This window comes from the organism of the source record quoted next, unplaced genomic scaffold (genome assembly GCF_019419815.1).
Source record: "Pyrus x bretschneideri cultivar Hongxiangsu unplaced genomic scaffold, Pyrus_bretschneideri_v1 Contig11, whole genome shotgun sequence".
Taxonomy (NCBI): Eukaryota; Viridiplantae; Streptophyta; class Magnoliopsida; order Rosales; family Rosaceae; genus Pyrus; species Pyrus x bretschneideri.
The window spans coordinates 6,144,683-6,171,228 of NW_025999402.1; the positions used below are offsets into that span (position 1 = coordinate 6,144,683).

The window sequence follows — 26,546 nt, forward strand, 5'->3', positions numbered from 1 at the left end:
GATTACAAACTTACAAGAAGACCAATTTTTTACTTCAAACAAGCCAAACTTACCATTTTGCAAATTTTCATTGAAATCAAAACTAAGGTAAATTTTGTACAATATTTTGGGTTTCAACTTAGACTTTTTACAAAAGCAATAGTTGACATTAAACTAAACGAAATGAGAGATACGAACATGAGTGCAAAAGGATTCAAAGCTGCTTTCAACTTTGATTTAAAACTAAATGAATAAAAAAAATGTTGGTTAATTTCTCATTTTGGGAAAGATCGACCCAAAATGAATTAGACCTTGATCATGTCGTTTCCTTTTATCCGAAAGTAATTTAAACCACATAGAAGAAAATTCGACTTATAATTGCACCACACTGCTCTAAGTACCCAAAATTAGCCCTTATATTATTTGCCTAGCTTCAAAGTAAAGTAGAGAATATAATCGTAGCATCATAAGTCATAATCGCACTTAGGAGCTAATCACTTTTCCTTTATGGTTTTTGTTTCTGCATAGAAAACAATAGATTTGGTTTAGTCGAGATTTAAACGCAAGACTAACCACACTTCTGTTGATAACCTGTTCGAATTTTTTTTTTTTTTTTTTACATAAACAATATTCTACACTAATTTAAATTAAAGAAGACTAATTATTTGAAGTTTAGTAAAATGAAGCATGATCCCCATGTATCCAATGTTTGAAATTTCTTCGACATAGTCGATATTTCCATGAAAATATTTGAAAATCAGAGAAAGACATAGAAGGGACTGAAGTCTAAACTTCACTACATACCATAAAAACTCTTAAATTTTGGCTAAAATCGACAGATTTCGTTAATATTTCCGACATATCAATTAAATATCAGATAAACTCTTATTATCTTATATTTCATCAAAACGAGTGCTTGACATTCCCTAAAGTTTCGTTTTAAATTTTCATCATTTTCATTGAAAGCAACCGATATCGAAATTGATATCGATATATCCATTGATATTTTCATAAATTTGCATATAGATAATTTCACCAATGCCTATATTTTAAAAATTGCACATATCTAAGAAATATGGTAAAAAAAAAATTTAATTTAAAAAAGAAAATAAAAATAGGCACGGATATTTTCAAACGCTAATAACAATTTTAAAAGCAAACGACAAAAATTAGAAGCCGGAAGCACGCTGTTTAATTAGCAGTGTTTGTTGATAAATGAGAATAAATTAGGTGGCATACTCCATCAACTCAATAAATTAACGGTTAAAAAATAAAAAGAAAAAAAATGATAGCGGGGCAATGAAGAAAAGAAAAAGCTACGTATACAATAAAATACAAGAAAATAAAATTTTCATAAGATTAAAATATTTATAAATATTACAAAATGGAAAAAACACCTGGCACAATAACCCGAGGCGGCCGGCTCTCAGCGTCAACTGTTGACACTCGAACCGGGACGGTTCACCGGCGAACCGGAAAGTAACTCGGCGAGAGCCGCCATGGCTCTGACCTGCATCTTCAAAGCCGCTATGTAATCGGTCGTTTCTTCTAGAAGGTTTGGCAGCGACGTCTTTCGGCAACCGGGAACCAACCGGCTCAGAACCCGAACTTTTTTCTGCACAACTGGTAACATTATTCTCTCTCTCCTAACCTCCGTTTTCTTCAACCTGTTGTCCCCGGTCACCCTCGCCTTTCTTTTCTTGTGAATCGTTTTGCTTATCCTGAGACGAGCCGTTAGAATCGCCCTGCTCCACCGAGTCGTCCCCTTCGCCGCCGTCGCCAGAACGCGGTCCGCCGCTTCCTTCACGTCCCTCCCGCCTCCCGCTACCTTCGCCACCGCCGCCGACGACGTAGACGATCTCCGTCGCACCTGACGAAGTGCCTCCGCGAGCTTCGTCGAGTAGATCCGCTGCTCCGTCTCGGATCTCCATCGGACTCCGGTTTCTGAGCTCCGATTGTGATCCTCTTCAACGACTCCGGTTTTTCTCCGCTTTTTCCGGCTCGACTCCATCGACAACGCGTCCAGGCTTCCGTCAAAGTTCGACATCATCGACGCCGCCATGGAAGAAGATATTGAAATATGTTGAGAGTGCAATTCAACAATCACCGATATATATACACACACACCTGCAAATATAATCATACAAAACGATTGTTATATTACGATGATGAAAACAAGAAGATGAACAAATCATATTTACACACACACACATGTAGGATTGTATCTATATACCTGATAAGTGATAAAAAGAGAGCGGAGTTTGAGTTGTTTGTTTGGGTGGAGGTTTTGAGAGAGAGAGGGGGGGGGGGGGGTGTTGGGTTGGGGGGAGGGAGAGAGGAGAAATGGGAATGGGAGAGAGTGGGAAGGGCTTGAGAGTGAATATAAAAGCAGTTCACGGGAACAACGCGGTGTTACCTTAATCACATTTATTGCCGCCCTCTTCCTCCTTTTTCCCTCTACCTTTCTATTCTTTTCTCTCTCTCTCACTCTTTTTTTTTTTTTTTCCTCTCCTTTTCATTCAGAGTATTTATTTTGGGCATTTTTAAAATATTTATTTATTAATTATTATTAAGGGAAAATGGCACAAAATTATAATAATAATTCAAAGATAAGAATTTTGAACTCTGAATGCTTGGATAGAACCTCAACATCTTAATCACCAGTTATTTTAATTTTTTTTTATTTCAGTAATTTTATACGTGACATCAGAACGTACCTCAGTCACCTATCATATTACCCTGTAAAACAAAGTTTAATTATTTAATGACTAATGTAACAGAAGTTAAATTTCCGTCTTTTATTGTTCCTAACCATAATATCTCTCAAATAGGGTGAGAACTGAGAACGACACAGAATCAAATGAGATTAAAATATATGAGAGTTTTATGCTTTTGTGAGAGTGTCCCGACTAGGATGTAGTAAGGCTACGTTTAGAACATTAGCCTTCGCAATTTTCTTTTTCTCTTTTAATTCATTTTCATATTTGAAAGAAATATTTCTAGATGTTCATTGGGATTTAATCTGTTTTAATAATATTAGGAACAATAAACAAGTAAATTGGTAAATGGGAAGTTATGAAACATGGGGATGATGTGCATATGGTTCAATATCATACTGGATAGTGTATTGTGTTTTCACCTATACGTTCTGTGTTCGAAACTCTCTCATTCCCTTAATTATTATAATAGAGTCGAGTTGAGTCTCATTCCTCCTCTTAATAATATTAAATTTAAAAAAGAAAAAGAAAAAGACGTTGGGATGAATTAGCAGCGTAACGCTGAAGTTTGATTGGAAAAATAATAGAGCACTAGTAGTAAAGAACAAAAGAGACCCTCCCCGTTGAACATGCTGGTGATTGGGAACATGTGCAATCTTCATCAATCGGACAATGTTTTGTGGGCTCTTTAGTTTTGTTTTTCTAATAGTGAATGTTGGGTTATTTCACTTTCAATTAAATGAACGCGACATTTATTTGCGTGTGATTCACAAAATTCACATAAAACGATTAAAATAAATTTAATGGGTTTGTAGTTTAAGACTCCGTTTGAAAATTGTTTTTGAAAACTAAAAATGCTTCTTAACAACCGAAAGCAATGACGTATTTTTGTATAAGTACTTATATTGTGGACTCCCCACTCTTACAAATCTAGCATAGTTGTGTTTGTGTAACTATGTTTGACATAAATGCTTAAATGCTTAAAATTGCTTATTAATCGTAAAAACGGTATTTGATCTATAAAACTTTTAACATCCTTATTATAAAAATAAAAAATAAAAAAAAACTTTCTACATAAGCAATCTCAAACCGATTCTAAATGGTTGAAAGTATATGCTCATGCATTCGAATTATGTCATGCGTTTCTCTCTTTTCTGATATTGCTTATGTATAAAAAAAAATGAGAAATGAGAAAACTAAAAAATTAATTAGGTCAACTACAGCAGGTAAACCTTCATTAGATGCAACTAAAGTCTAAAGCAGATAAACTTTCATTGTGCCGAGATCATGGCTCCGTACACCAGTCTCATACTACAATTGGTTGGAATTGTTTTCTTAAAATTTCCGTCCAATTGTATTAAATTACACTTAATGTATCGAGTTATTTTTTTGGCACACCAAAATATTTTTCGGTCTAAACAGAGTTGGAAATGTGTTTTGTGATATAAATGTTTTGAGTTGTACGTCACCCTGGCAGGTGAAACATATCCTCACGTCTCTTAAGAAAATATAAAATGCATTTCAAACGTGCCGCATTGAATTCCAATAAATTTTTTTACCAAAAATGTTATATTCACTTTGTGAGTAAGTTTTGACACAACGGAAAAATTGTTTTTTAGCGATCAAATAGTCACAAGTTTAAGTCATGAAAACATTCTATTTGTAAAGTGAAAATAATGTCAATTGTCAAGTACGATAGATGTTTTACCTTCCACCTGAGTTCGCCCTATATTATAAATGCACTTTGAAATTTACCAAATCATAGAGTGAAAGCTTCAATCCACGGGGCAACGTGTCACCGGAAAATTTGCCAAAAAACATGGGTCTGTCTGGTCGTCGTGATTCTTGTCTTGCAAGGCCGGCATGTCTTCTTTTGTTATAATATTTGCAATCTTCCACTAAGTCCACTTTTTAAAATTTCGAATGTGTTAAATCAATAAAATCTTAAATAGTTCCATGTCTTGACTGATATAGTATAGTAGTTTATTTGGGGTGACAATCTCGAACATTATACGTTATAACTTGAAATCCATTTGGATATAGATATATAATTGTTCTCATTTTGGCAATAAATAAATATGAGTTAATGCATCATTATTGTTATATCGTTTTGCGTATTGATTAATTCGAGGTAGATATGATAACAACACGGTTACAACGGTTAAAATTGAATACAATCCAACTTTATAATATACGTGAATATCAATTTGTTAGCAACCAGAAAGCGACTATCATATATTTTTGTCAATTGAGAAATTACTTAATTATGTGTTAAATGAAATAATATTAAAAACTTTGAGATAATACACCATGCGTATTGCTCAGCCGGTTAAATGCATTCACTCTATTTGCTAAGATTTTAAGTTCAACTATCCACTCCCTAATATCGCTTGCAGAACGAAAAAGAAATATCCACAGATGATACTTGAGAAAATATATTCGGTTTTTATTTATGGATTTATTTTTGGTGGATTGATGATGTGGAAATAGCTGATTTTAAAAAACCCAAATGTGTTGGCTTCCATCAACTGGCTTTGGGGACAAATGGAATTTGTCTTTTAGCTTAGCAATGATTAGTGGGTAATGCCCAAATAGAGAGAGAGAGAGAGAGAGAGAGAGAGAGAGAGAGAGAGAGAGAGAGAGAGAGAGAGAGAGAGAGAGAGAGAGAGAGAGAGAGAGAGAGAGAGAGAGAGAGAGAGAGAGAGAGAGAGAGGCATGTGGTTGTTTTGATGGCGCTTTCAATCATCTGGACCATTATTTTTGTAATTTTCTATCAGCGGCTTTGGAGTTTGGACCGACCTCCTAATTTAAGGATGTGGCCGGGTTCGATCCACATTGCCTGCCTCACGTCTTCGTCTTCCAACATGCTCTTTTCCTTTTGTTTTTGTGGTTTCCTCGCTAAAATGAGCGACACCAACTTAACAAAACCATAAATCTATCGTACACAATCTTATCTTTATTTTGTAAAGAGACCAAATTCTTGATTTTTTGTTACACAGGAATAATATTTCCATTGTGCCAAAGTTCGGCCTCTCTAATTTCCACTACTAAATTTATTTATTTAAATATCTCATCTACTAATTAATAACAATAATTATTCCACTTAATCTTATCAATTAAGCAATATTTGATCGATTAGATTATCTTAAACCCTAGAACATGTGTTATGTAAGCACATTAAGGGGCCTGATTTCACAAATTGGAAGATATAAACAATCTAAAAAAAAATAAGATCCTCCAACTAATTACATGCCAGAAAGCTTGTCTCCTTGTGTGAGACAGACCTCATTACCAAAAAGTTGGGTTTAATTAAAATTAGTTTATGTTTAATTCAATGCAAAACACTTGGATTGGAAATTTCTAGCATAAAATAATACACGTTATACATCAACAGTTATAACTCTGTGGTGAGACAGGTTCATTTTTTCCTGTTAAGTTATAAAATGATACTCAACGTTGAATTTTACGATGAAGTTGATTTGATATTGTCTCACTAGCCGACTTTGACCTCTGTTATTTTGAGGTCATATTTTGTATTCAAAGTTTGTCTTGATTTGGTATCACTTTAGCAGCCTGCATAGAAACAATGTTTTACCCCTAGATGTCCAGCTAATTGATGCGCATCAACGCATTTCGGGGAGAACCAGTTAGTTTTGGGTTCGAGTATCATTTTACCCCTATCCATAATTCATCCGCTAATTCTTCAACATCAATCGGTTTGGACCTCCACTTAGTTTCTGTGACATCTCACATCGCCCAGGGGAGTAATCCTCATATGTATATTCTCATCCCTACCTAGCACGAGGCCTTTTGAGAGCTCATTGGCTTCGGGTTCCATGGGAACTCCGAAGTTAAGCGAGTAGCGCGCGAGAGCATTCCCAGGATGGGTGACCCATCGAGAAGTTCTCGTGTGAGTTCCCAGAAACAAAGCCGTGAGGGTGTGGTGGGGCCCAAAGCGGACAATATCGTGCTACGGTGGTGGAGCGGGTCCGGGAAGTGATCCGTCACGGGTCGGGATGTGACAGTTTCACCCAAACTTCTCAGGTTCGGGTCAATAAGTAATGATAATTGTCGTATGAGGTAAAAGATTCAACCTTGACTATGGTGAGATAATGTCTTCTCGAGTTAATCAAGGAACAATAACTATCCGAGCATCGAATATAAAAATTCAATTACAAAATTAACTGTTTTTAATGACTTAAGCTACAAGTTTATTGTGGATTTGCTAATTCACTATACAATTTCCTTTGCATCCTCCGCAATATTCTTACTTATCCCTTCTCTAAACTAATTGAAAAAATAGCCATCCCGGGTTGGGCTGTGACAGTTTCACCCAAACTTCTCAGGTTCGGGTCAATAAGTAATGATAATTGTCGTATGAGGTAAAAGATTCAACCTTGACTATGGTGAGATAATGTCTTCTCGAGTTAATCAAGGAACAATAACTATCCGAGCATCGAATATAAAAATTCAATTACAAAATTAATTGTTTTTAATGACTTAAGCTACAAGTTTATTGTGGATTTGCTAATTCACTATACAATTTCCTTTGCATCCTCCGCAATATTCTTACTTATCCCTTCTCTAAACTAATTGAAAAAATAGCCATCCCGGGTCGGGCTGTGACAGTTTCACCCAAACTTCTCAGGTTTGGGTCAATAAGTAATGATAATTGTCGTATGAGGTAAAAGATTCAACCTTGACTACGGTGAGATAATGTCTTCTCGAGTTAATCAAGGAACAATAACTATCCGAGCATCGAATATAAAAATTCAATTACAAAATTAACTGTTTTTAATGACTTAAGCTACAAGTTTATTGTGGATTTGCTAATTCACTATACAATTTCCTTTGCATCCTCCGCAATATTCTTACTTATCCCTTCTCTAAACTAATTGAAAAAATAGCCAATGTGGTTTCATTTGGTGTTCCCCGCTAAATAAAATAATTTGATTGGGACTAAATAACTGAATCACAAAGATGAACCAAAAGACCTGTGAGCTGTGACTGCATAAGACAGGAAACCCCTGATTGGTTTTGGTGCAGCCTTGCTCCCTAACATGGGTTTCTTCAATTTATTATTAAAAATCTTTGTCATTCAGTTTTTTTAATTATATTTTTTTCTCATTAATCAATAATTATGATGTTTAATTTGACAAGCAAACTCTATATCTCTTTGGTTTCATCTGTCACGGGGGGATGTTTTTCTAAATTGTTAGGTTTTTGACTTTGATACAATTAATGTAGCTGCATTTCCAATCTGAATCAAACTTGCTGGTCAAGCCTCCATTTGGTTGTCTTGGGGAAAATCATGAAACTTGAAGACTTCAACTCTTATAGATTAATTAGTAAGAGAGGCAGTTGAAGAGTTCATTCTCACAGTTGTTAATGCTAATGAGAGACACTTTAAGAATTAACTGTTATAAAAAATAAAAAAAAACTATCACATCTTTAGTCTTGTTACTTCAATCATTGTTTATTGAATCCTAGCTTTGTTTCCACCTCTAATCACCCATTTGGGATTTGGGATCTTGGTAAGGTATTTCCGAAGTTAAGGAGTCTGTTCTGACAAGAAGATATTTCAAATGAAAATCTAGCAGCTCTTGTTCATCCCCACTTATCATCAATTGTTAGTGTTGAGCTAAGTAATAGTTAGGTCTAACAACAATTGAGTCCATCATGAGTTTTTCTTTTCTCTTCAAAATTGTATTGTAAGTTTTTGTGACACGAGTAGAAGTTTTGAGATGCTTATTTTATGAACAACCCTAATTTGAAGTACAACAACTAAGTCTTATTCCACTAGCTAAGTGAGGTCGACTGTATGAATCATCGAATGGCGCTGCACTCGGTTTTGCGCCATGTCTTCCGTTAACTTCAAGTATTTCATATCTTTTCTTAAAATCTCTTTTAAAGTCTTTCTAGGTATTTCTCTATCCCTTTTGATATAAGCCTCCGTCTCATAATCACATCTTTTAAACGAAATTAAAATTAAGTTCAAATGTTTGAACAACTAAATTAGGATGAAATTAGTACAAGTGGGTGGGTAGAGCCAATTAGATAGTGCAATGGACTAAATATTCAACACTCAGACAACAATGTTGGGAAGAAGATAAACATGGAATTTGGTGGCAGAAGCGCGTTTTAAGTTGTCATCTCTTCTAATATTATAATGCGAGTGATTATTTAATCTAATTTGATTAAACAAACATGGTCCATATTCACATGATTTGGTTAAGTCTTAAGAGCTTTTGTCAAAGATTGATTCTAACCTAAATAATTATATTTGGTTTTCCGGGTACCCTAATTAGGTGCCTAATCCTCATTAGTGATCACACTTTCATCATTTGATCAAATGGAGACAGGTGCGCACGAGTGTGCGTGTCTTAGTGAGCAATCCATCCATTGCTTGTCCCAAGAACCATAATCATGGTGTTTTATGTTAAACTAATGACAACAAATAACAACTAAGCACAGGCTTGGGTTCGATAATATTGTTCACATGCATCAACGGTTGACAATCTGGTCACACGGGCTACATGCTCGTGGATGGTCGGTCACATGGACGGTTGTTTAGTTAGAAGCAAGACTCTTTAACAATAATGATAATGATGTAAAAGAAGAAACACAATTAGGAAATCTCATGCTTTAGTTAGGGCAAAACTGTTTTATACTTTTTAGTAACTATAGCTGCTATGTGTAATTTGGTATCCAATTTTCGCGGTGAACAAAAAATTGTAGGAGATATTGCCATCACGGTGAACAAATAATTGTAGGAGATAATGTCAGCGCGCATCCGGTAGCTGTAAGCTGCTTTTTCAAGTTTTTGGCTTTACAACGTATGACCAAGTTCCATGTTAGTCAGATTAGTCAACATTTATATGTTTTGATGCAATAACATGCAAGTGCGCTTTCTTCTGGGTTAGATATGTTGGATTTATTCCGATGTAAATCAACCCTAAATCGTCTACAACATATAATAGGAATGTAATATTGAAGATTAATGTAGATATTGTGATTTGATTTCCTAAAGATATCAATCTTATATTAGGTGTCTTGTAATATTCTTGATTTTATCTGATTATGACACCTAACTGATAGGCTAAAAATGTGAGATTTGGGATTCCTTTATGGACAGAATCTTAATACCTTAACCAGTATAAATACTAAGGTCCATGCAAACCCTAGACACACAATAAACGATTCCCATAAAGTAGTTGTATACGGTTAGATGCTTTGTAGAAGACTTTGGTGTTGTTGCATCGACATCATTGTGCTTGGCATCCAATGGCTATTGTTTTACGATCAAGTCAGCCAACTCCTTGTTTATGTTTTAATTATATAACCACCTAAAGTTTACACGATCCTGCAATTTCCTCTCGGAGGGGTGCTTGGAATAATAACGATTGATACAACCGGACCTCATCTTCCTTGCAATAGTAAATCTGCAAGACAAGCAAAGTTTGATTCAATTCACATTTGTTGAAACAGCTCGTGCAATTCGATTGTTTTGGCAGACCTGATTGGTTTGTACGCGAAAATAAGCGTTACCTTGCAATTTATTCTCCCCCGTTGAAGCTGAGGGTGAGGGTCTCTTGAAATGAAGAATTGCTGATCCTTCTGGACTAAGATATCCATCCACGGGATCAATGGAAACCGTGGTTTCAGGCTCAGTTTCGACGCTAAACTTACTGCGAGCTTCCTGCATTTAGAATCTTTACGTGACAAATACGGAAAGGGCCATGCAACACCAGAAAATTTGACAAATAGGATGAGAAACCACTGCGAAACAGTAGTAGTAAGTTGAAAGCTACAAGTTCTTTGAAATGAAGAGAGGATTGGGGACCTTTGAAAAATGATACCCTTCGGTTACTGATATTTTAATAGACAGGTTACCCTCGTTGGATACGGACCGCCATCAACTGTAACGGTCTGTGTGTCAGCTGATGATCGTCTTCTGAGGCGTTTCAAAGATTTGTGTTTTGCTACAGGAGGCCGAACCCCTTTCAGCTCCAGAAAGAAGTTCAGCTTCTTCCTTGTCTAGATATCTGATGAGACTCTTGTTTGTATCAGCTATGAAAAATTTTCTTGTACAAATAAAGAGAGAGAACTTTAAACCGAAGCTTGTTACTGATAAGGAATAAAACCGAGTCTCACTTTCTGATTTTCCATGGTATTTACAAGATTATAATGTTGTTGATGCACAAAATCAGTGAGACTTTGGAACAACGTAAATCCGACCGTAAATCACACAAACGCACAAAAATACAAATATATAATGTGGTTCATCCTAAGTTGGGGCTACGTTCACACTGTTGTCGATCCAGTTTCACTATGTAAATTGAGAGTTACAATGTACATGGAGGCTATAGAGGCTAGGATTTGCTCTCTTTGCCCTCCTCCTAAAGTGAGGGTGAAGGATCCTTTTATAGAATAAGGGTTTCCTTCCCCTCTTACATACATCATGGGCTAAGTAGTGGGACCTCAATATTTCATTCCGCTTTTACATGGCTAAGCAGTGAGGTCCCAATATTGAAGCCTAATATACGGTACAACAAATGTAATTTCAAGTGATGCAGATTCTAAGCGGCATATGCAATTCTAGAAAAAAAAACGTCACCATTTTTCGCACATAATGGCTCTGAAAGCTGCCAGAAGATAACGGCTTATTAGCAAAATGCTGACCCTTTCGTTTCTAAAATAATATGATACGTTAATTTATGTGTGTGTGTATATATGTATGTATATATAAGCTGCCTATATATCCACATGCAACTTCGCATTTTTGAATTACAAGGTTGCCACTTTGCTTTTTTTTACCCCCCAAGTTTATCAAAACCAAACACAGCCTATATAATATGAACAAAACACATCATGAGAATCATTGCTTTCTGGCACATTTCGAAATAAAATAGGGAGAAAAACAGAGAAACAAGGAAACCCCAGAAGCCAAAAACCCTCAAAATTTGAGAAAACTCACAGGAGGTTCAGGCCAGATGAGTTATGCAACTTGTTGAGTCTCTGATAGAAGCTTTCACTCACAGAGTTCTCCAGGAAGCTCTTCCCATCAGCCCCAGAAATCGTCGCATTGGAATCCATGATCTGTGTCTCGGTCTCAGCCTTCATGTTTGCACAGAGAGATAGCTTTCACTTCAATGACTTCACTCTGCTCTCCTTCAACATTTGTAATCCCCAAAACTAAAGCCAGATGTCTTCATACAAACATGCAGATTATGCGAATGTTGATGTAAAATGGATTAATTAACTTACGGATTTACTTAGAAATTCTCTCATCCAACCGAGATTTGTTTTGAGTACTATCATCGTCTATTAAATGCTTACAAACGTGTTTAAACAGTACACTATTCATCTAATAAACGATTAACACGTAATAAATTGGTGACTTAAAAAAATCTCATTGACATCTAGGCCCAATTGTGATAGGCAGTAAGTGACGAGCGAAATTATTGCCGAGACTGGAGCGTTTTCCGCCTGAAAGCTATGAACTCTCTTTGTTTTCCATTTAGCTTCAAGACATTTTAACAAAAGTTCGCCCTTACCTACATAGGCGTTTGTCCACTAGGATACAATGATCTAACCTGTAACCAAAATTTCAAAATTCGACAGTAAGCTCGTTTCTCGTGCATCCATCGGTCCTCTACACGGTGCATTTTATCTGTGCCGAAACCAACTTTGTCATTTCAAACATTTGTAAACACAGTCGATCATTCTCCATGCCTCTGAGAAGAGAAGATTCTCTTCAGAGAGAGAGATTGTTTAGAAATATCATGGAAGAAAAGTCGCGGTTGAAACAAAAGACGATTAGCTAAAAACCTTTCTTTACACTAAGGGAAGGGTCTGAGGATGCATTTTCGAACCCCGTCTGTAGCCGCTCACCACCAAAAACATAAGGGCTAGGCTACCACATTTCCATCCAGGGGAACGGATTTCCAAAATATACACGAAAGACCGGCAAGATTGTAACATATATAAGAAATGTACAAGACCTACCTTCCCCGGAATATAAAGAGTCTCCGATTTCAAAAACAAACCCCACCCGAAATTCTTGAGTCCTTAGGTGAACCACATTACTTACTCCAGTCAATCCCTTCCAGGAGACTTTCTTGAAAGTTCACTGACAGATTTTGAACACAGGATTTTTCTCTATCAGACTGCAAAGCCGCGCGGCAGCTCTGATTCCGTGAACATGAAGGCTTCTTTCCTCTTTCTGCATTTTGCATGCCCTGGTTTTCCTCATCACCCGTCATTTCTTGGGCCACTCTTTTTTCTTTAACCCTCTTACTTGCCTCAATATATGGCTGCAAGGAAAAAAAATAAACACAATTACACATACCGACACTCAGAGGAAGGACATTAGTTGCAGAAAGAAAGGAATAATCAGCCTGTGTTTAAATAGTCATGCCGCCGAACATTGTCCACTTGATAAATTACTGATTGTCCTTGAAGTGCGGTATTAGGAAAAATACGTTTTTAAAATTTCAACACTAAATGAGGACTAGTTTAATATAAAATTTTGGGAATCAAATGCACAAGTTCTTGTTAACTTTGCTTCCAGACTCAGTTTAAGCAAATAAACACTGGACCCGAACATAAGTAGATCATAAAAGATACTGATTGCACAGTTTGAAAGCTTCAAGGGAATAAAATAGCATACCACGAAGCACGTAAAAACGAATGCAACCAAGTGGCTGAACATTAACGTAGACTATGTAAAAGTTGAGTAACTCTACCTGTTTCTCACTCTCAGAGAGGCACCTCCATGCACCGACGGCCAAGTCTAAGACCCTTCGACCCTTAAGTTGCTCCGGAGCAGAACTTTTCAACCGCTCACATTCTTTCCTGAGGAAGATAGTATAAGCACTTTGTGTCCCTCGTGGAAAACCGCCACGTTTTTTCATCTCTTTTTTCTGGGAGTGCAGCTGGGGGAACTGCTTCTGTTCTGCAGATGTAGAACCTAATCAAATTTCCTACATGTAATGTTTTAGTTTGCTGAATTCACAATTTTGCATCACAAAGAAAACAATCGGCCCCACGACCTTCTCTGTTCCTTCAGAAGTTTGATAACCACTAAATGTACAACTGCAACATGTCATGTTTTTAGTTTGCTGAATTCAATCAACCAAGTAAGCAACTGTGACATACCTATTGGCTGACAATTCTCTTTGCGCGTCGTCTTCTCCACATGAGAATTTTCAAGATTTGGTAACATCTGAGATGAATAATCCCTACACTGCCCTTCCATTGCTGAGACATCCCCAATATTATAAAAAGCATGACCTGATATTTTTATCCTAATCAGAAAAACAAAGGTAATACAAACATATTGAAAACATGCATTTCGCTACTCTACCTAGAGTAAAAGCAGCTTTCGCTTGAGGTTCCCTGTAGTAGTAAAGTTTTTCATACTGGTAGAGAACGAGTGCGTAAAGGTTTAAGAGAGGTTGAGAATCCTGCAGACTGTCACAATCCAATTTTAAGGCGAGTGCAACTTCGCCCCATCTCTCATCAGCGGTAACCTGGAAAGTAACCGTTATAGGTCTAGTTAATATCTTGTGCTGCAACTTCATCCCTTCAAATTTTAAGGTGAAAAGTTGAAAACCACTTCATCTAATAAATGATTCCGTAACTGCATAGGAACGCGCTGCTAAGCACTTCAACAATTCATGTTCTCTCCTAAACAACCAAGACATTCTAATTTCAACTAGATAATCCCAAATCTGGAAGCTCAGAACTTCGAAAACTTATCGTTCCATGATTCAAAATCAACACAATCAAAGTAAACAAATTATTAGTCCCTTTTGGAACATCTGATAAAACACGAACGAGGTAATGGACTCTCTTTTTGGTTTTCACTACATTAATACGAAACCATCGTCAAATGATTGGAAACAAACTACCTGAAGAAACCCTCCTCTTGCAGTAACTTCTTTGTAACACAAATGCAAGTCCAGCATTGATTGTCTGAGATCAAAACTGCACAGTGCAACCAAAAAGATATCGCCAACCGGGAACAGGTTAAATTAACTGAACCAGTATTCACCATTCCAATCACAGAAGCTCCCCAAATATTCCACATGCATAAGTAAGTAAAAGGAGGTTTAACATGCAGCTTCTGATTTAGGAATTAGAAAGTTCCGACTTTGCTTCTTGTGAACAAAGATTCTAACTTTTGCTTTTTTCTTCCCCACAATTTTCTCAAATACCAAACATGGCATGCATGCATGCATGCATGTACATATATGCATATCTGTGTGTTTGTGTGGACAAAACCCATCATGAAAATCCTTGCTTGAACCCACTTGAGCAAATAATAAGAAAAACAGAGAGAAAAAAAAAAGAAAAGAAAACTTAGAAGCCCAAAACTACAAAAAAAAAATGAAAAAATAGCAAAACTCACACAAGGTTGAGCCCAGATGAAGTATGCAGCTTATTGAGTCTCTGATAGAAGCTGTCAATCTCCGAGTTCTCCAGCAAGCTCTTCCCATCAGACTCAGAAACTGTCACATTGCAATTCATGTTCTGTTTCTCGCTCTCACTTGCTTCCATGTTTAGAGAGAGAGAGAGAGAGAGAGAGAGAGAAAGGAGAGAGAGCTTGACTTTAATGGATTCCACTCAACTCCAGTTGTACATTTCCCGAAACGAGAAGCCAGATGTCGACATATAGACATGCAGATTATGCACATGTTGCTGCAAGATGGATTAACTTGTGTATATACACTCGGGAGGGTCGGAGAATCGGATGTGGTTAGAAATCATTATAAATTTTTTATTTAAAATTAAATATAATAAAAATTGATTGTATAGTATACGATTGATGGTTGGTTACAAATTACAAATAGCATATTTATGATGAACCGTTTATTTGTTTTATGTGTATGAGTGTCTAAATGATCTCTAAATTGAAATATTTTTTGTAAATATAATCTTTAGATGATGATAAAGAGTATGAATGATTTGTTTATAATGTTCGTATGGTAAAAACACATTAATCATAAGCAAATGACAAGTAATTTTCCTATAGGAGACACAAACATTGTCTAAAATGAGCACTTTTAAAGGTCCTTGAATAAAATGCCTTTTAAGCAAATTAAAATTAAAGGCCCCTTGTATCAATAATGATTCAATTCTTGTTATTTCTCATTACTTCAATCTTCTGAACCACATAAAAAAATACATGTATTATTATGTGGTTTATGGAATGTTATCTGAATTTCTTTTAGATGTTACTTTAAATTATGTGACATCTTGTTAGTGTTATATGACTATGTGCAAATTAAATTAACTATGCTGTTACATTGTTATGTTTCATTTGGCTTTTTGTTTTTCTTCTTTTTTTATTTTATTAAATGGCGTTATTTGTTGATTTCTTTTTTCCTAACCAACAAGAAACATGAATTTCTTCCACATTTCATGTACCAACCGCAACCTTACACATTCTTCGTGATGAAAATCAAAATGTGCTATGCTAAAAAGTGGTAAAATGCATTAGTACAATAATATATAATAGGTCGTTCCACGTAGTGGCGAATCTAAGATTTGAATTTTGGGAGTCCCAATGTTAAATACAAGTTTTTTAGATAGGAACAAAGTGCGAAGCGCGCATAAAAAAAAATCAGTTCATTCACTTATTAGGCTTGTTGTGCACATGTTAATAGATATCAGCATATGCCGAAGCAATATGATGAGTGATATAAAAAGAATTTGTCGAGTATTGTCGATGCAACATGTCGAAATATGTTTAGCATGCATTACATTAAACATTTAGTGAACACAAAAAGGACTCATACCAAACATTTGAAAGATCCTCAAAAAACCATCATATGTATATTTTCTGAACTCAGACGATTTGTATTTCCATCCGCACCTGGTTGCACGTACTTTTAAAATGCCGATCATGGTAAACTTTAAACATGTTATATCTTATTTAGCGTTATAAATGTCCTTTTGTGTTAATAGTGAGTTGACGACACGACTCATGTTCCTAATGCTTACGTATAAAACTGGATTATTCATAGTGCAAAGTGACCATATATGGGTCCACGGCGTGAGGTTGGACTCCACGCTCATGGCTCATAAGGGCCATAACCCCAACCCCACACCTTCAAACTCTTTTCACCCATGAAATTTTACAGCCACAAACAGTGCGACATAACAAGACCACTTTGAACTCTCCGCTAACCGGCGGACTCAGAAAACACCAGGCATGGATAAGGCCATGAAACCAAGCTAAAACCCACAAAAAATATGCCCCCATAAAATTATTCAAGTGATCAACTTTTTATCACCAAACCCCTCTCCTTCAATTTACCCACATAAATTCCACCCCCCAAAACCCATTTTTTCTTCGTAGTTCATGGAGTCTGAGAGGAACCCGTCTGTTATTGGCTACAATTCTGCAAGTCAAACCCAAAACATCAGAAAAATCTTGATTTATCTGAACCAAGTTCCTATCTTTTGAATTACAATCCAGAAAAAAATTAACCCAAAAAGACCATACTTTAAGCTTCTTTTTAAATTTTGCGAGGTGCCCTCTGTGATTTTCTGAGAAAATTTGGGAAACTGAGCAAAACGGTAGCTTAGTTGTGGAGGCTGCATGAGTGGGCAAGAACCCAACTGGGATTTGAAGCCTTGGAGCCAACAGAATCAATGGCTTCGGGTAGCGGTTTTGGGGTTACTCTCTCACAGTATTCTCTCTCCTTAAATTCATCTACTAGTTTATTCCCTGCTTACCGGGCTTCTGTTTCATCGAGGCAACCACGGCCTTCCTCTCGAATTCGCTATCGAATTGATTCTGGCAGATGGTTGGGCTTGAGGCACCTTTCTGTGGGTTCTCAGAGGTAAGCTTTGTGCTTTTGGTTTGTATGTCATTTGGTTTGCTTGTGAAAGTGAAAGAAAATGGAAGAAAGTTATGGAATTTTGAAATGTTTTACTTCAATTGGTTTGGTAATCAAAGATGTAATCAAGTTCATGATAAGCTTGTTAGATTGATGAAAAGTGAAGGAGAATGGGATGAGTAGGGAAAATAAGAGAAACTAGAAGGGCAGGAAGTTTGAATTTGGATTGTTATATCTTAGTGGGACTTGTACTTAATGGTATCTATCAAGGTGTTTTTTTAAGTTTGTATAAAATAAATAGGTGGACACCCTTTCAAGAGTTGAGTTCAAATTTTTTAAAGCAATGGCAACATTGTAATCGAAAAAACACTACGAATCTTGTGTTTATATTAACAGTGTTGCTTTTCCTGTGCCTTGGATAACAGATTCGACAGTTTTAGTTCAAGGTGTTCAATAACCAACACCGATGTACACTTCAACCACGTGGCTACTGACAATGAGGTCCAGGAGGAATCATCTGTTGCAGAGCCTGGTTGCTCTGGTTGCTCAGTCCCAATTGTTGATATGCTTGAGACCGAATCTTTGAGTTTACTAACTGAAGATACTTATGTAGATTGTCTCTTGACGACACTGCCTGTCAGTTACAAGATTGTCTATGAACCTTTTCTTTTTTCTTTTTCATTAACACTTCAGTACTGCATTACTGTTAGGTCTTGTCAGATTTATCATGTCATTTTTTTTTCCCTTGCTTAGGTTTTATCAAAAGAGGAGCAACATACGCTTGCAGCTACTCCGGCCCATCCAATGGGATTATATGGTAAGAGCCTTCCTTCAATAGTCCAAGTAAAGCATGGTAATGTATCTTTCCTAAGCTGTCTTTGATGTGTCATTTAAATAACAAAATAGTTGATGTGAATGATTTGGAATCCTTGAGGTGATTTCTGATCCAACGGGCATAATTTTTCAGCTCTCTATGCTAGTTGTCTAGCTGGAAATTTAGTGGAGCAATTTTGGAATTTTTCTTGGCCCTCTGCTATCGCATTGATATATCCAAGCCTTCTACCAGTGGCGTTTATGGGTTTCTTTAGTAAGGTTGCTATTGAGATAAATTAAGTATATAGGAAAAAGCGGTAGGAAACATTACTTCCTAACTAGCTCAAATTTATTTTAAACAGCTTGCGATAATTGCTGGAGGCCCCTTAGTTGGCACACTTATGGATCATTTCCCCAGGGTACCTGCGTATAACTGTCTTAATATTATTCAGGTGAGTAGTTTGGTTTGCACTGCACCCAAAGATGTATGCAGGACAAATATTCAAACTTTTGTGTTCTAACTGTTTTCTTTCATTCAGGCAGCTGCTCAGTTATTATCTGCAGCGCTGATAATCTATGCGCATTCTGTTCCTCCTTCTGTGTCATCCCTTCTTCACCGCCCTTGGTTCATTGTACTTGTACTAGCTGGGGCTGTGGAGAGGCTATCTGGTGTAGCATTGGGGATTGCTATGGAGCGTGATTGGGTGGTGCTGGTACTGCTATTTTGACGTTTCCTTGTTTCGTTAGGATACTCATACACATGCACACACATAGTTTTTATCCTTCCAAGTTTTCTTTGGCTTAAACATTCCCGTGTAAACAGTTGGCAGGAGTGAACAGGCCTATTGCGCTTGCCCAAGCAAATGCTGTTCTTAATCGAATTGATCTTCTCTGTGAGGTATTTTCTAATCTTATGATCATTTATTCTTTAACAATATCTCCATGGATTTTTCATATGTGGTCAATGGTGAAATATTTGCCCTTTTATTTGAAATTTAATTTGCAAATATTCCTTGGAGTTAAACAAATTCTAGGCACATGGTTATGGTTATTCTAGATAATATTCGGGCTAATTCCAGTACATGCTACTTTGGTTAGAACTTTCAAGAAAAAAGATGATACTTTTGGGGGAAGCTTGAGGAGATTTATAACTTTGTATTTACAGATTGCCGGAGCATCACTATTTGGCATTCTTCTATCAAAATATGACCCAGTAACATGCTTGAAATTTTCTGGAGGTTTGATGGTGTGGTCATTGCCTTTTGCAGTAATTTCTCTTCTCCTTACTCAGTTTCAATATTTTGCTTCAAAATTGTCACTTTTATTATTGACTTAAGAATTTCCATTTCTCAGATTGTTCTCACATGTTTGACCAACAAGCTTTCGAGTGGGGTTCTTGACCGCCCAAAATGTTCACAAACTTCTTGTAGAACATCTACAGAAGTATCTCTGTTTGATACCAACGATATAGGTAAATTTATATTTCTTTTATACAAGGAGGTCTGACCACCTCTTTTGTAATCGAAAGATACTTCTGATACTGTCCTAAGTTCCCAACTGGTTCTGTTTTCTGGAATCAGTGGATAAAGGTGTGGCAGCTATTAAACTTGGATGGAAGGAGTACATGCAGCAACCAGTTCTTCCTGCTAGCCTAGCCTATGTGCTGCTCTATTTTAATGTTGTACTCACTCCAGGCAGTTTGATGACAGCATTTCTAACGCAGAGTGGTACTTGTCATGCCTTTTAGCCTTTTATATTTTTTGGTCGGAAATTTGTCGCCTTTTATGTGCATTTTATGAAAGACCTTCATTATTTTGCAATTAATTCAAGGCCCAGGTTCTGAAAGCACCGACTAGCTCGGTTAGAACAGGCTCTTATCAAACATGCATTTAGGAGAACACTATTCATCACGCGCTGGGGTTTTTTTTTTGTTGGGGGGTGCGGAAGGAAACATAAGGAAGTTCGGCCAAGAGAGTTGGATGGACCCAATGGTACGCCACCCTGAAATATACCCAATTAATGCACGGGTTAATAACAATAAATTTCATTTGTCATGAGAAAAAGCTCTTAAGCACAACATCTAGAAGTCAATAACCCTACTGATTCATGCATATTGTTTATTACATCCAGAGTGTAGGCAGAAAAAGGAGATCACTTAAATTGTGCTCTAGTGTGAATATGACTTCATCATCGATTTTCAATTATAGACATATTTATACGCCTCTTCTGCTGTGGTTATATAAACCTTTTCATTGGCTTCTTTTTAAGCCCCATTCTAACTCCAAGGTATTGTGACAACAGGTCTAAATCCATCTATTATCGGAGGTTTTAGTGGACTGTGTGCTTTTATGGGTGTTGCAGCGACATTTGTGTCGGCAAGCCTGGTCAGGCGACTTGGCATCTTAAAGGTTGGCTAATTTGCATTGTTATCATGTTACAGTCCACTGTCACATTATACTCTGTCTATAGCTGATGGAGCTTCTTATCCAGGCAGGAGCGGCGGGATTAATATTTCAAGCTTCACTTCTCACCGTTGCTGTTGCTGTTTATTGTAGCGGATCCTCCTCCCAGCAGAGCCCCCTTCTATTCTTCTTGTGTTTGATTGTAAGAATTTATTTATCATTCTTTTTTCCTATATGAGATAAGAGACTAAATGTGAACCGAAATAGAAAAGCTTATGAAGAAAGGACTTAATAGTTAAGAAACAAGATTTGGGTTTCGGATGATAGTTACGTATGAGCTGCTAAGAAAATTAAGTAGTGAATCAATTGGGAATAGGACTTATGATATTAGGTTAGATCTGAGAGCATGATGAGGAATTCTTTTCAGAATTGGGGATTCTCAGACTGCTCTGCTAAATCTGTACATAATTTAGATAATGTTGAGGCTTCTTTTTATGAGGAGATTTCAGTAGTGACTGCTGCCTGCGTCGGCTAGTCATCAAAGCAATCGTTTCAATTGTAGTGGCAGATGCTCCACTTGCAATTCTATGTACTAGAGAGAATATTGGAGAACAGGTGCTTTTTGCCATGCTTTTTAGACATTTTGTTGTTGTCTTTATTTTCGTGTACCTTTTTGTATGCAGGTATTATCAAGGCTGGGGCACATGTCATACGATGTTGTGGCAGCACAGATTCTTCAAACTGGGATTCCATCATCCAAAGCAAATATTATTGGCGCAACAGAAGTTGCTGTTGCCAGTCTGGCAGAGTTTACAATGTGGGGAATTGCAATAATTGCCAATGACGTTTCACATTTTGGCTTTCTAGCAGTGCTGTCACTCCTATCAGTGGTTGGGGCAGCGTTGATGTTCTGCCGGTGGTTGTTGAATCCATCAGACGAACAAAGAAGTCTCTTCTCTTTTGATGCTCGGTGTCAATAACTTGATGTAAGTTGTCTTTTTACATGATTGAGGCTATTAATTCTTATACATTTTACATGTCAGCCAAGTCTGAATGAACTTGCACTATCTGCAGTTTTACTTTCTATGGCCCTGGTGCAAAGGCTGTTATACGTAATCAGAACCAAGATATAGTAGCAAGACCTTTTACGATGCCGACATTTTTCTATCGATAGTACGGTGAGGTATATTTTGTTGTTCGTGGTCACAGTTCATACGTTTTCTTGGCTAGAATCTGTAGCACGCCTTTGTATAATATCTGATATAGATACTGATAAGCTTCAACAGGCTCAACTTTGTACATACATTTTGAACCATTTGTAAAGCATTTGATTTTATTCAAAATCGTTGTTCCCCGGCAATCACGCTTTATTCGAAGTGCGAACTGAATGCTGTCACAAGGTTGCTGAAATATCGTGGTGAATCGTATTCCAATATTCCTCCGGAGGCTTCCTCGTTCATGGTAACTTTGCAACTTGTTTCCCCCGGTGCATCATGGCTTTGTCATTAAAACCATGAATGCAGTGAAAAAGCAGAGGAAAAAGCACCAAAAGTTGAGACATTAGCGATCCTTTTGGTACGTGTACAGAGGGATGAAAAGCTGTGGTATTTTGCATCAATAGTTTCAAACGGGTGGCGGCAATTGGTCTGTGCTGCTGCGTTGTGTACCAAAACCAGCTTCTAGATTCCTTGAATTCCAACCCGGCCTGGCCAGTTGGTTTTTTGGTCCTTTTTGTCCAATGGGGCCCACGAGCCTTTTGGCCTGGCCTTTGATTGGAAATGGTTTTAGGGTTATTTTCGACCATCTGGCCCTCTGGACCCTTCAATTGGAGTTGGCCTAAGACTTAAATTCTAGACCTGTATTCTCATATATGGGTCTCAAAAAGGTAGCGGATTTATATTTTAGTTTTCTTCTCCAATGTAAAGATTTAAATCTTAAGATTCATTTTGAGTTTTAAGATTTGAGTCTTTGCGTTGGAGGAGAAAACATTGAAACAATTTGGGTTATGTACATTAGGGATGATTGGACTCAATACTCAAATCTCATTTTTCTTGGTTGATTAATATTTTTTTCTAGATCTAAATTTTGGTCCCACTTTACCTCGAAAGCAAAATATAAGTTTTAAGTCTCATGTGCATTTGAGATATTTTGCATTATATTTGGACTTAAATATTTGACTCCTTGCATTAGAGATGCTTTAAAAAACACATAAATGAACTTGACTTTTGTTGATGTAAATTATTCCCACTAGGGTTTGTTGATGATTACTCTTTTTTTTTTTTTTTTTTAACAAACAATATTATCTACACTAACAGAGAGGGTGTAGATTTAACCTCACAATGTGCTAGCAAAAATATGGTTCAAATTCTTCTTTGGCGAAAATCGAACCTAAAACCTCTCACTTACAAATAAATAAGTTTTAGATTCGTTGACGATTACTTACGTACATAAGAAGCACTTATGCTCGTTATTAATTCCGCTAATAGAAACACGTCAAAATATTTATAAGAGTCCAAGTACTTTTTAACGAAGCATGCGACACGTGTTTCTCAATAAAAATACCGTTTCTATAACCCATCGAAGCAATCCTTGGCTCTCCCAAATCCACCCCAAATTCTTAAATTCTGGAGGTTTAGCTTCGAAAAATTGAGTGCACGGTCGGTGTGAGTGCCTGCATGAATTTAAGGTGGTAAATAATTTTATTATATTATTGGTGACTGTTGGTATTGTTTAATGGAGAGATCTTTTTATGTACTCAAAACACAAGTCAATACATCATGTATCATAATATAAGTAGAGAGAATATATTTTCCAATATCCATTCAGTTATATTATGACACTTCTTGTATCTTCACATGTTTCGATGACACTGAAAAATATCTTCATTTAATGTTATGCCAAAAACTTCGATAACAATAATGCATGCAATGCAGTGGGAGCCTAAGTCCAGTGGACATAGAAATATGCCAGATTGCGTTATGGCATCTCCCTCGTACTACACAAATACAAAACTCTTCTCTTTTTCTTGGGAGGGTGCGAGTTTGGAAAACTGGATTATGTTGTTGCTATACATCTACGGGCATCGGGTTTCCAATTTACTAACAGTAACAGCACGTACCCGTCACGCTTGCTTCACCTCTTCTTCCAAGAACACATAAATAAAACTGTTGCTGTCAAACTTCTATGTTAGTGTTTGTGCCATGCATGGATATATTAACACTTTAATTGAATTTATTGATTAAAAGACTATTGATTTCAGCACCTCTGAATCTAGGGTAAAATATGGAGTATATTAGGTTATGTATTGCAATTTCTATCTCTTAAATTACGTGACATGATCTTGTGACGTGTCAGATATGAAGAACAGGATAAACAATTGATTAAACAATACGTTTTTAATTTGATTTTGCAGAAACTAAACTTGTGTTGCGAATATCACAATCGCCAAATGCATCATAGTAATAACATTAATAATATTTTCTACAACAGCATTTACGGTTTGGACTAACAAAAATTCTATGGTACTTCGAGATATAAGATATTTTGAATGTTTTAATTGTCAAACCTTAATATTTTTCATCAATAATCTAACTGTTAAAAAATCTAAAATATCAAATACTCAGAATCACCGTATAAAATCGCTAAAGACCAATTGCTCATCAGGGAATAAAAGTCCTTGTAACCAATTAGGCATCAGGTCATAGTAGACTAGTAGCCCTCGTCGAAAATATGAAATGTTGTAGAATCTGACCACCTTCGTGTTCAAAACTTTTCACTAAAAAAAAAAAGGGTTGTGGTCTCTCTTTGACCTCTCTAAAAACTTGACACGTTTGATTTTTTTTTTTTTTTTTTTTTTTAACAAACTTTGGAGATAACAGAAGTTAACCTAGTTAAGGTTTGTTTGTGATTGGATAAGTGTCACGTTTTTAGAGAGTCATAACTTTTTTTCAATACAGAAGATTTGAACTCGTATAATTAATTTCTAGAAGTTAACTTAGTTGAGGTTTGTTTGTGAGTGGATAAGGGTCACATTTTTAGAGAGGCCACAACCTTTTTTTAGAGGATTTGAACTCGTATAATTAATTTATCGACTTGAAAAATGCTAAGGGAATTTTTTTAAAAGTGAAACTCCTTATTGAATCTCTACCATCTTATTTTTTTTCTTCAATATTTTATAATATTAGCACATAAATTAACGTTAAATTATAATATAATAAAAAGATTATAGAAAGTCATACTTTTGAATGCTCGTTTAACATTTCTCAACAAAATTATGTGTCACTTGAAAGGGAAAGGTTTTGATTTTTGACTAATAATCATTAGTTTTTTTCAAAATTAAGAGAAACTAAATGCTTGCTTTACTTCTGATAAGATTGTTGTCATTCATGATTTCATTTCAATATCACTTCGCTTAATTAATCTACCTACACATACTTCACGTGTTTTTACCTTTTTTTTTTTTTTAATAAAAAAATAAGTAAATAAAATGCTAGAACTGTTTTCATTTGAAAGATGTACTTTTTATCTTCTTGACTCTCACCATCGATGATGTTACACGATAATTCAAAGTTTATTTTTTATTCATCTTTTAAATATCAATTATCTCAGATCATGAAAGGTAGTCTTCGAATATATTTTAGTTCTTTAAAAATTAATATTATAAAGAATACTGTAGAATTATTTTTTTTTCATCTCTTACCATACATAGCTATATCTCTCTATATTGGCTTGAAATGTACATATCAGAATCCGCCAAGGAGCTTTCTATATCTACTCTGCCTGTTTAACTACTTTTTTTTACCCCTGATTGGAAACGGACTTGCACCAATTCGGGCTAAAAGTGGTATTGGCTGGAGATCGTCAATCTGAACTCTCTATCATCTTATAATTTAACATTCATTTTTTATCAAAACATAACACACGACGGTGTTTGAGAAAGCTCCTTTAGCAGTTATCTATTTTTTTAACAGAGTGCTAATATATCGCGTCCCTGTGTTTGTCACGTGAATTCTACATGTTTCCTCCTCCTCTTGCTGCTACTGCTGTCAACGTTACGTTGGTAAGGGTGCTTTCCTTCAGCTCGCAATATTTTACTTCGGATAGAACTTGATTGCTGAAAGAATTAACAGCACCTCCTGCCGATCACCAATCACGATTGGACGTACGTGTTCAGTCGTGATTGGTCATCGGCAGAAGGTGCTTCTAAATTTTTAGCAACCAAGTCCAGTTCTTTTACTTCGCATAACTATTTATAATTTTATGTGTCCAACCGTTATTGGTGATCAGTATGTCCAGTCATGATTGATGATCGACAAGAAGTGCTACTAATTCTTTAGCAACCAAGTCTCGTACTTTTACTTCTCATAACTATTTATAATTTTATATATTTGCATGCTATGAATTAAGAAATTTAATGTTAATTTACTGTTCTTTCTTAGCAGATTTAACTTGAGAGTCTACCTACGACATACTCCATTACTTCAATCCGTTAGATTCAACCCAAGTGTTTGATCTAACGGTTCTAGATGTGTAAATTGTAGAGAAAATTACATTTTAACCTACTCATCTATTGCTTCTCCTACTTTTGGAATCAATTCTTATGTTTTTTCGTTGGACAAGATGAATCAAATTCTTTTTCACTTCTTGTGAAAAAAGTCAAAAGTTTGGTTCAAATCACGAGACCTTGGTTACATTGGTTCTAGGCAGGTCTGGGCTGAAATTAACAGTCAACAGTGAAGCTGCAGTCTCAGTTTTCATCTGAGAACAAAAACAAAAAAAAACAA

At 36.2% G+C, this 26,546-nt stretch overlaps 3 protein-coding genes and 1 long non-coding RNA gene across 4 annotated transcripts; 1 reads left to right on the forward strand and 3 right to left on the reverse strand.

The window, feature by feature from the left end:
- Positions 1–1,279: 1,279 nt before the first annotated feature.
- On the reverse strand, positions 1,280–2,286 carry LOC103930079 (transcription factor bHLH149-like). Its single transcript, XM_048572847.1, has 2 exons — positions 2,213–2,286; positions 1,280–2,106 (listed from the first exon to the last, which is right to left on the reverse strand). The coding sequence occupies exon 2, from the start codon at positions 2,039–2,041 to the stop codon at positions 1,412–1,414; it is 630 nt and encodes a 209-aa protein (XP_048428804.1). The 5' UTR covers positions 2,042–2,106; positions 2,213–2,286; the 3' UTR covers positions 1,280–1,411.
- Positions 2,287–11,008: 8,722 nt separating this feature from the next.
- Positions 11,009–13,124, reverse strand: LOC125473490. Its single transcript, XR_007255367.1, has 2 exons — positions 11,674–13,124; positions 11,009–11,341 (listed from the first exon to the last, which is right to left on the reverse strand). It is a non-coding gene; the product is annotated as an uncharacterized LOC125473490 (long non-coding RNA).
- Positions 13,125–13,303: 179 nt separating this feature from the next.
- Positions 13,304–15,325, reverse strand: LOC103930080 (high mobility group B protein 10-like). The gene is made up of 5 exons (XM_009339371.3): positions 15,112–15,325; positions 14,612–14,687; positions 14,065–14,230; positions 13,857–13,991; positions 13,304–13,668 (listed from the first exon to the last, which is right to left on the reverse strand). The coding sequence occupies exons 1-5, from the start codon at positions 15,258–15,260 to the stop codon at positions 13,313–13,315; spliced, it is 882 nt and encodes a 293-aa protein (XP_009337646.2). The 5' UTR covers positions 15,261–15,325; the 3' UTR covers positions 13,304–13,312.
- A 1,494-nt stretch (positions 15,326–16,819) lies between these two features.
- LOC125473492 (solute carrier family 40 member 3, chloroplastic-like) lies at positions 16,820–22,123 on the forward strand. The gene is made up of 14 exons (XM_048576370.1): positions 16,820–17,551; positions 17,974–18,184; positions 18,302–18,365; positions 18,516–18,640; positions 18,724–18,813; positions 18,901–19,074; positions 19,185–19,259; positions 19,527–19,628; positions 19,715–19,832; positions 19,942–20,088; positions 20,663–20,769; positions 20,852–20,965; positions 21,447–21,749; positions 21,838–22,123. The coding sequence occupies exons 1-13, from the start codon at positions 17,361–17,363 to the stop codon at positions 21,741–21,743; spliced, it is 1,815 nt and encodes a 604-aa protein (XP_048432327.1). The 5' UTR covers positions 16,820–17,360; the 3' UTR covers positions 21,744–21,749; positions 21,838–22,123.
- Positions 22,124–26,546: the final 4,423 nt, after the last annotated feature.

Excerpts from the sequence above, each read along its gene's own strand:
- LOC103930079 (XM_048572847.1), bottom strand. The coding sequence starts at position 2,041 with ATGGCGGCGTCGATGATGTCGAACTTTGACGGAAGCCTGGACGCGTTG.
- LOC103930080 (XM_009339371.3), bottom strand. The coding sequence starts at position 15,260 with ATGGAAGCAAGTGAGAGCGAGAAACAGAACATGAATTGCAATGTGACA. Across the intron at positions 14,688-15,111 it reads TCATCTGGGCTCAACCTTGT|TTTTGATCTCAGACAATCAA; the intron begins GTGAGTTTTGCT and ends TGCACTGTGCAG. Across the intron at positions 13,992-14,064 it reads GAAAGCTGCTTTTACTCTAG|GTCATGCTTTTTATAATATT; the intron begins GTAGAGTAGCGA and ends TAAAAATATCAG.
- LOC125473492 (XM_048576370.1), top strand. The coding sequence starts at position 17,361 with ATGGCTTCGGGTAGCGGTTTTGGGGTTACTCTCTCACAGTATTCTCTC. Across the intron at positions 18,814-18,900 it reads ACTGTCTTAATATTATTCAG|GCAGCTGCTCAGTTATTATC; the intron begins GTGAGTAGTTTG and ends TCTTTCATTCAG. Across the intron at positions 19,629-19,714 it reads TGTGGTCATTGCCTTTTGCA|ATTGTTCTCACATGTTTGAC; the intron begins GTAATTTCTCTT and ends TCCATTTCTCAG.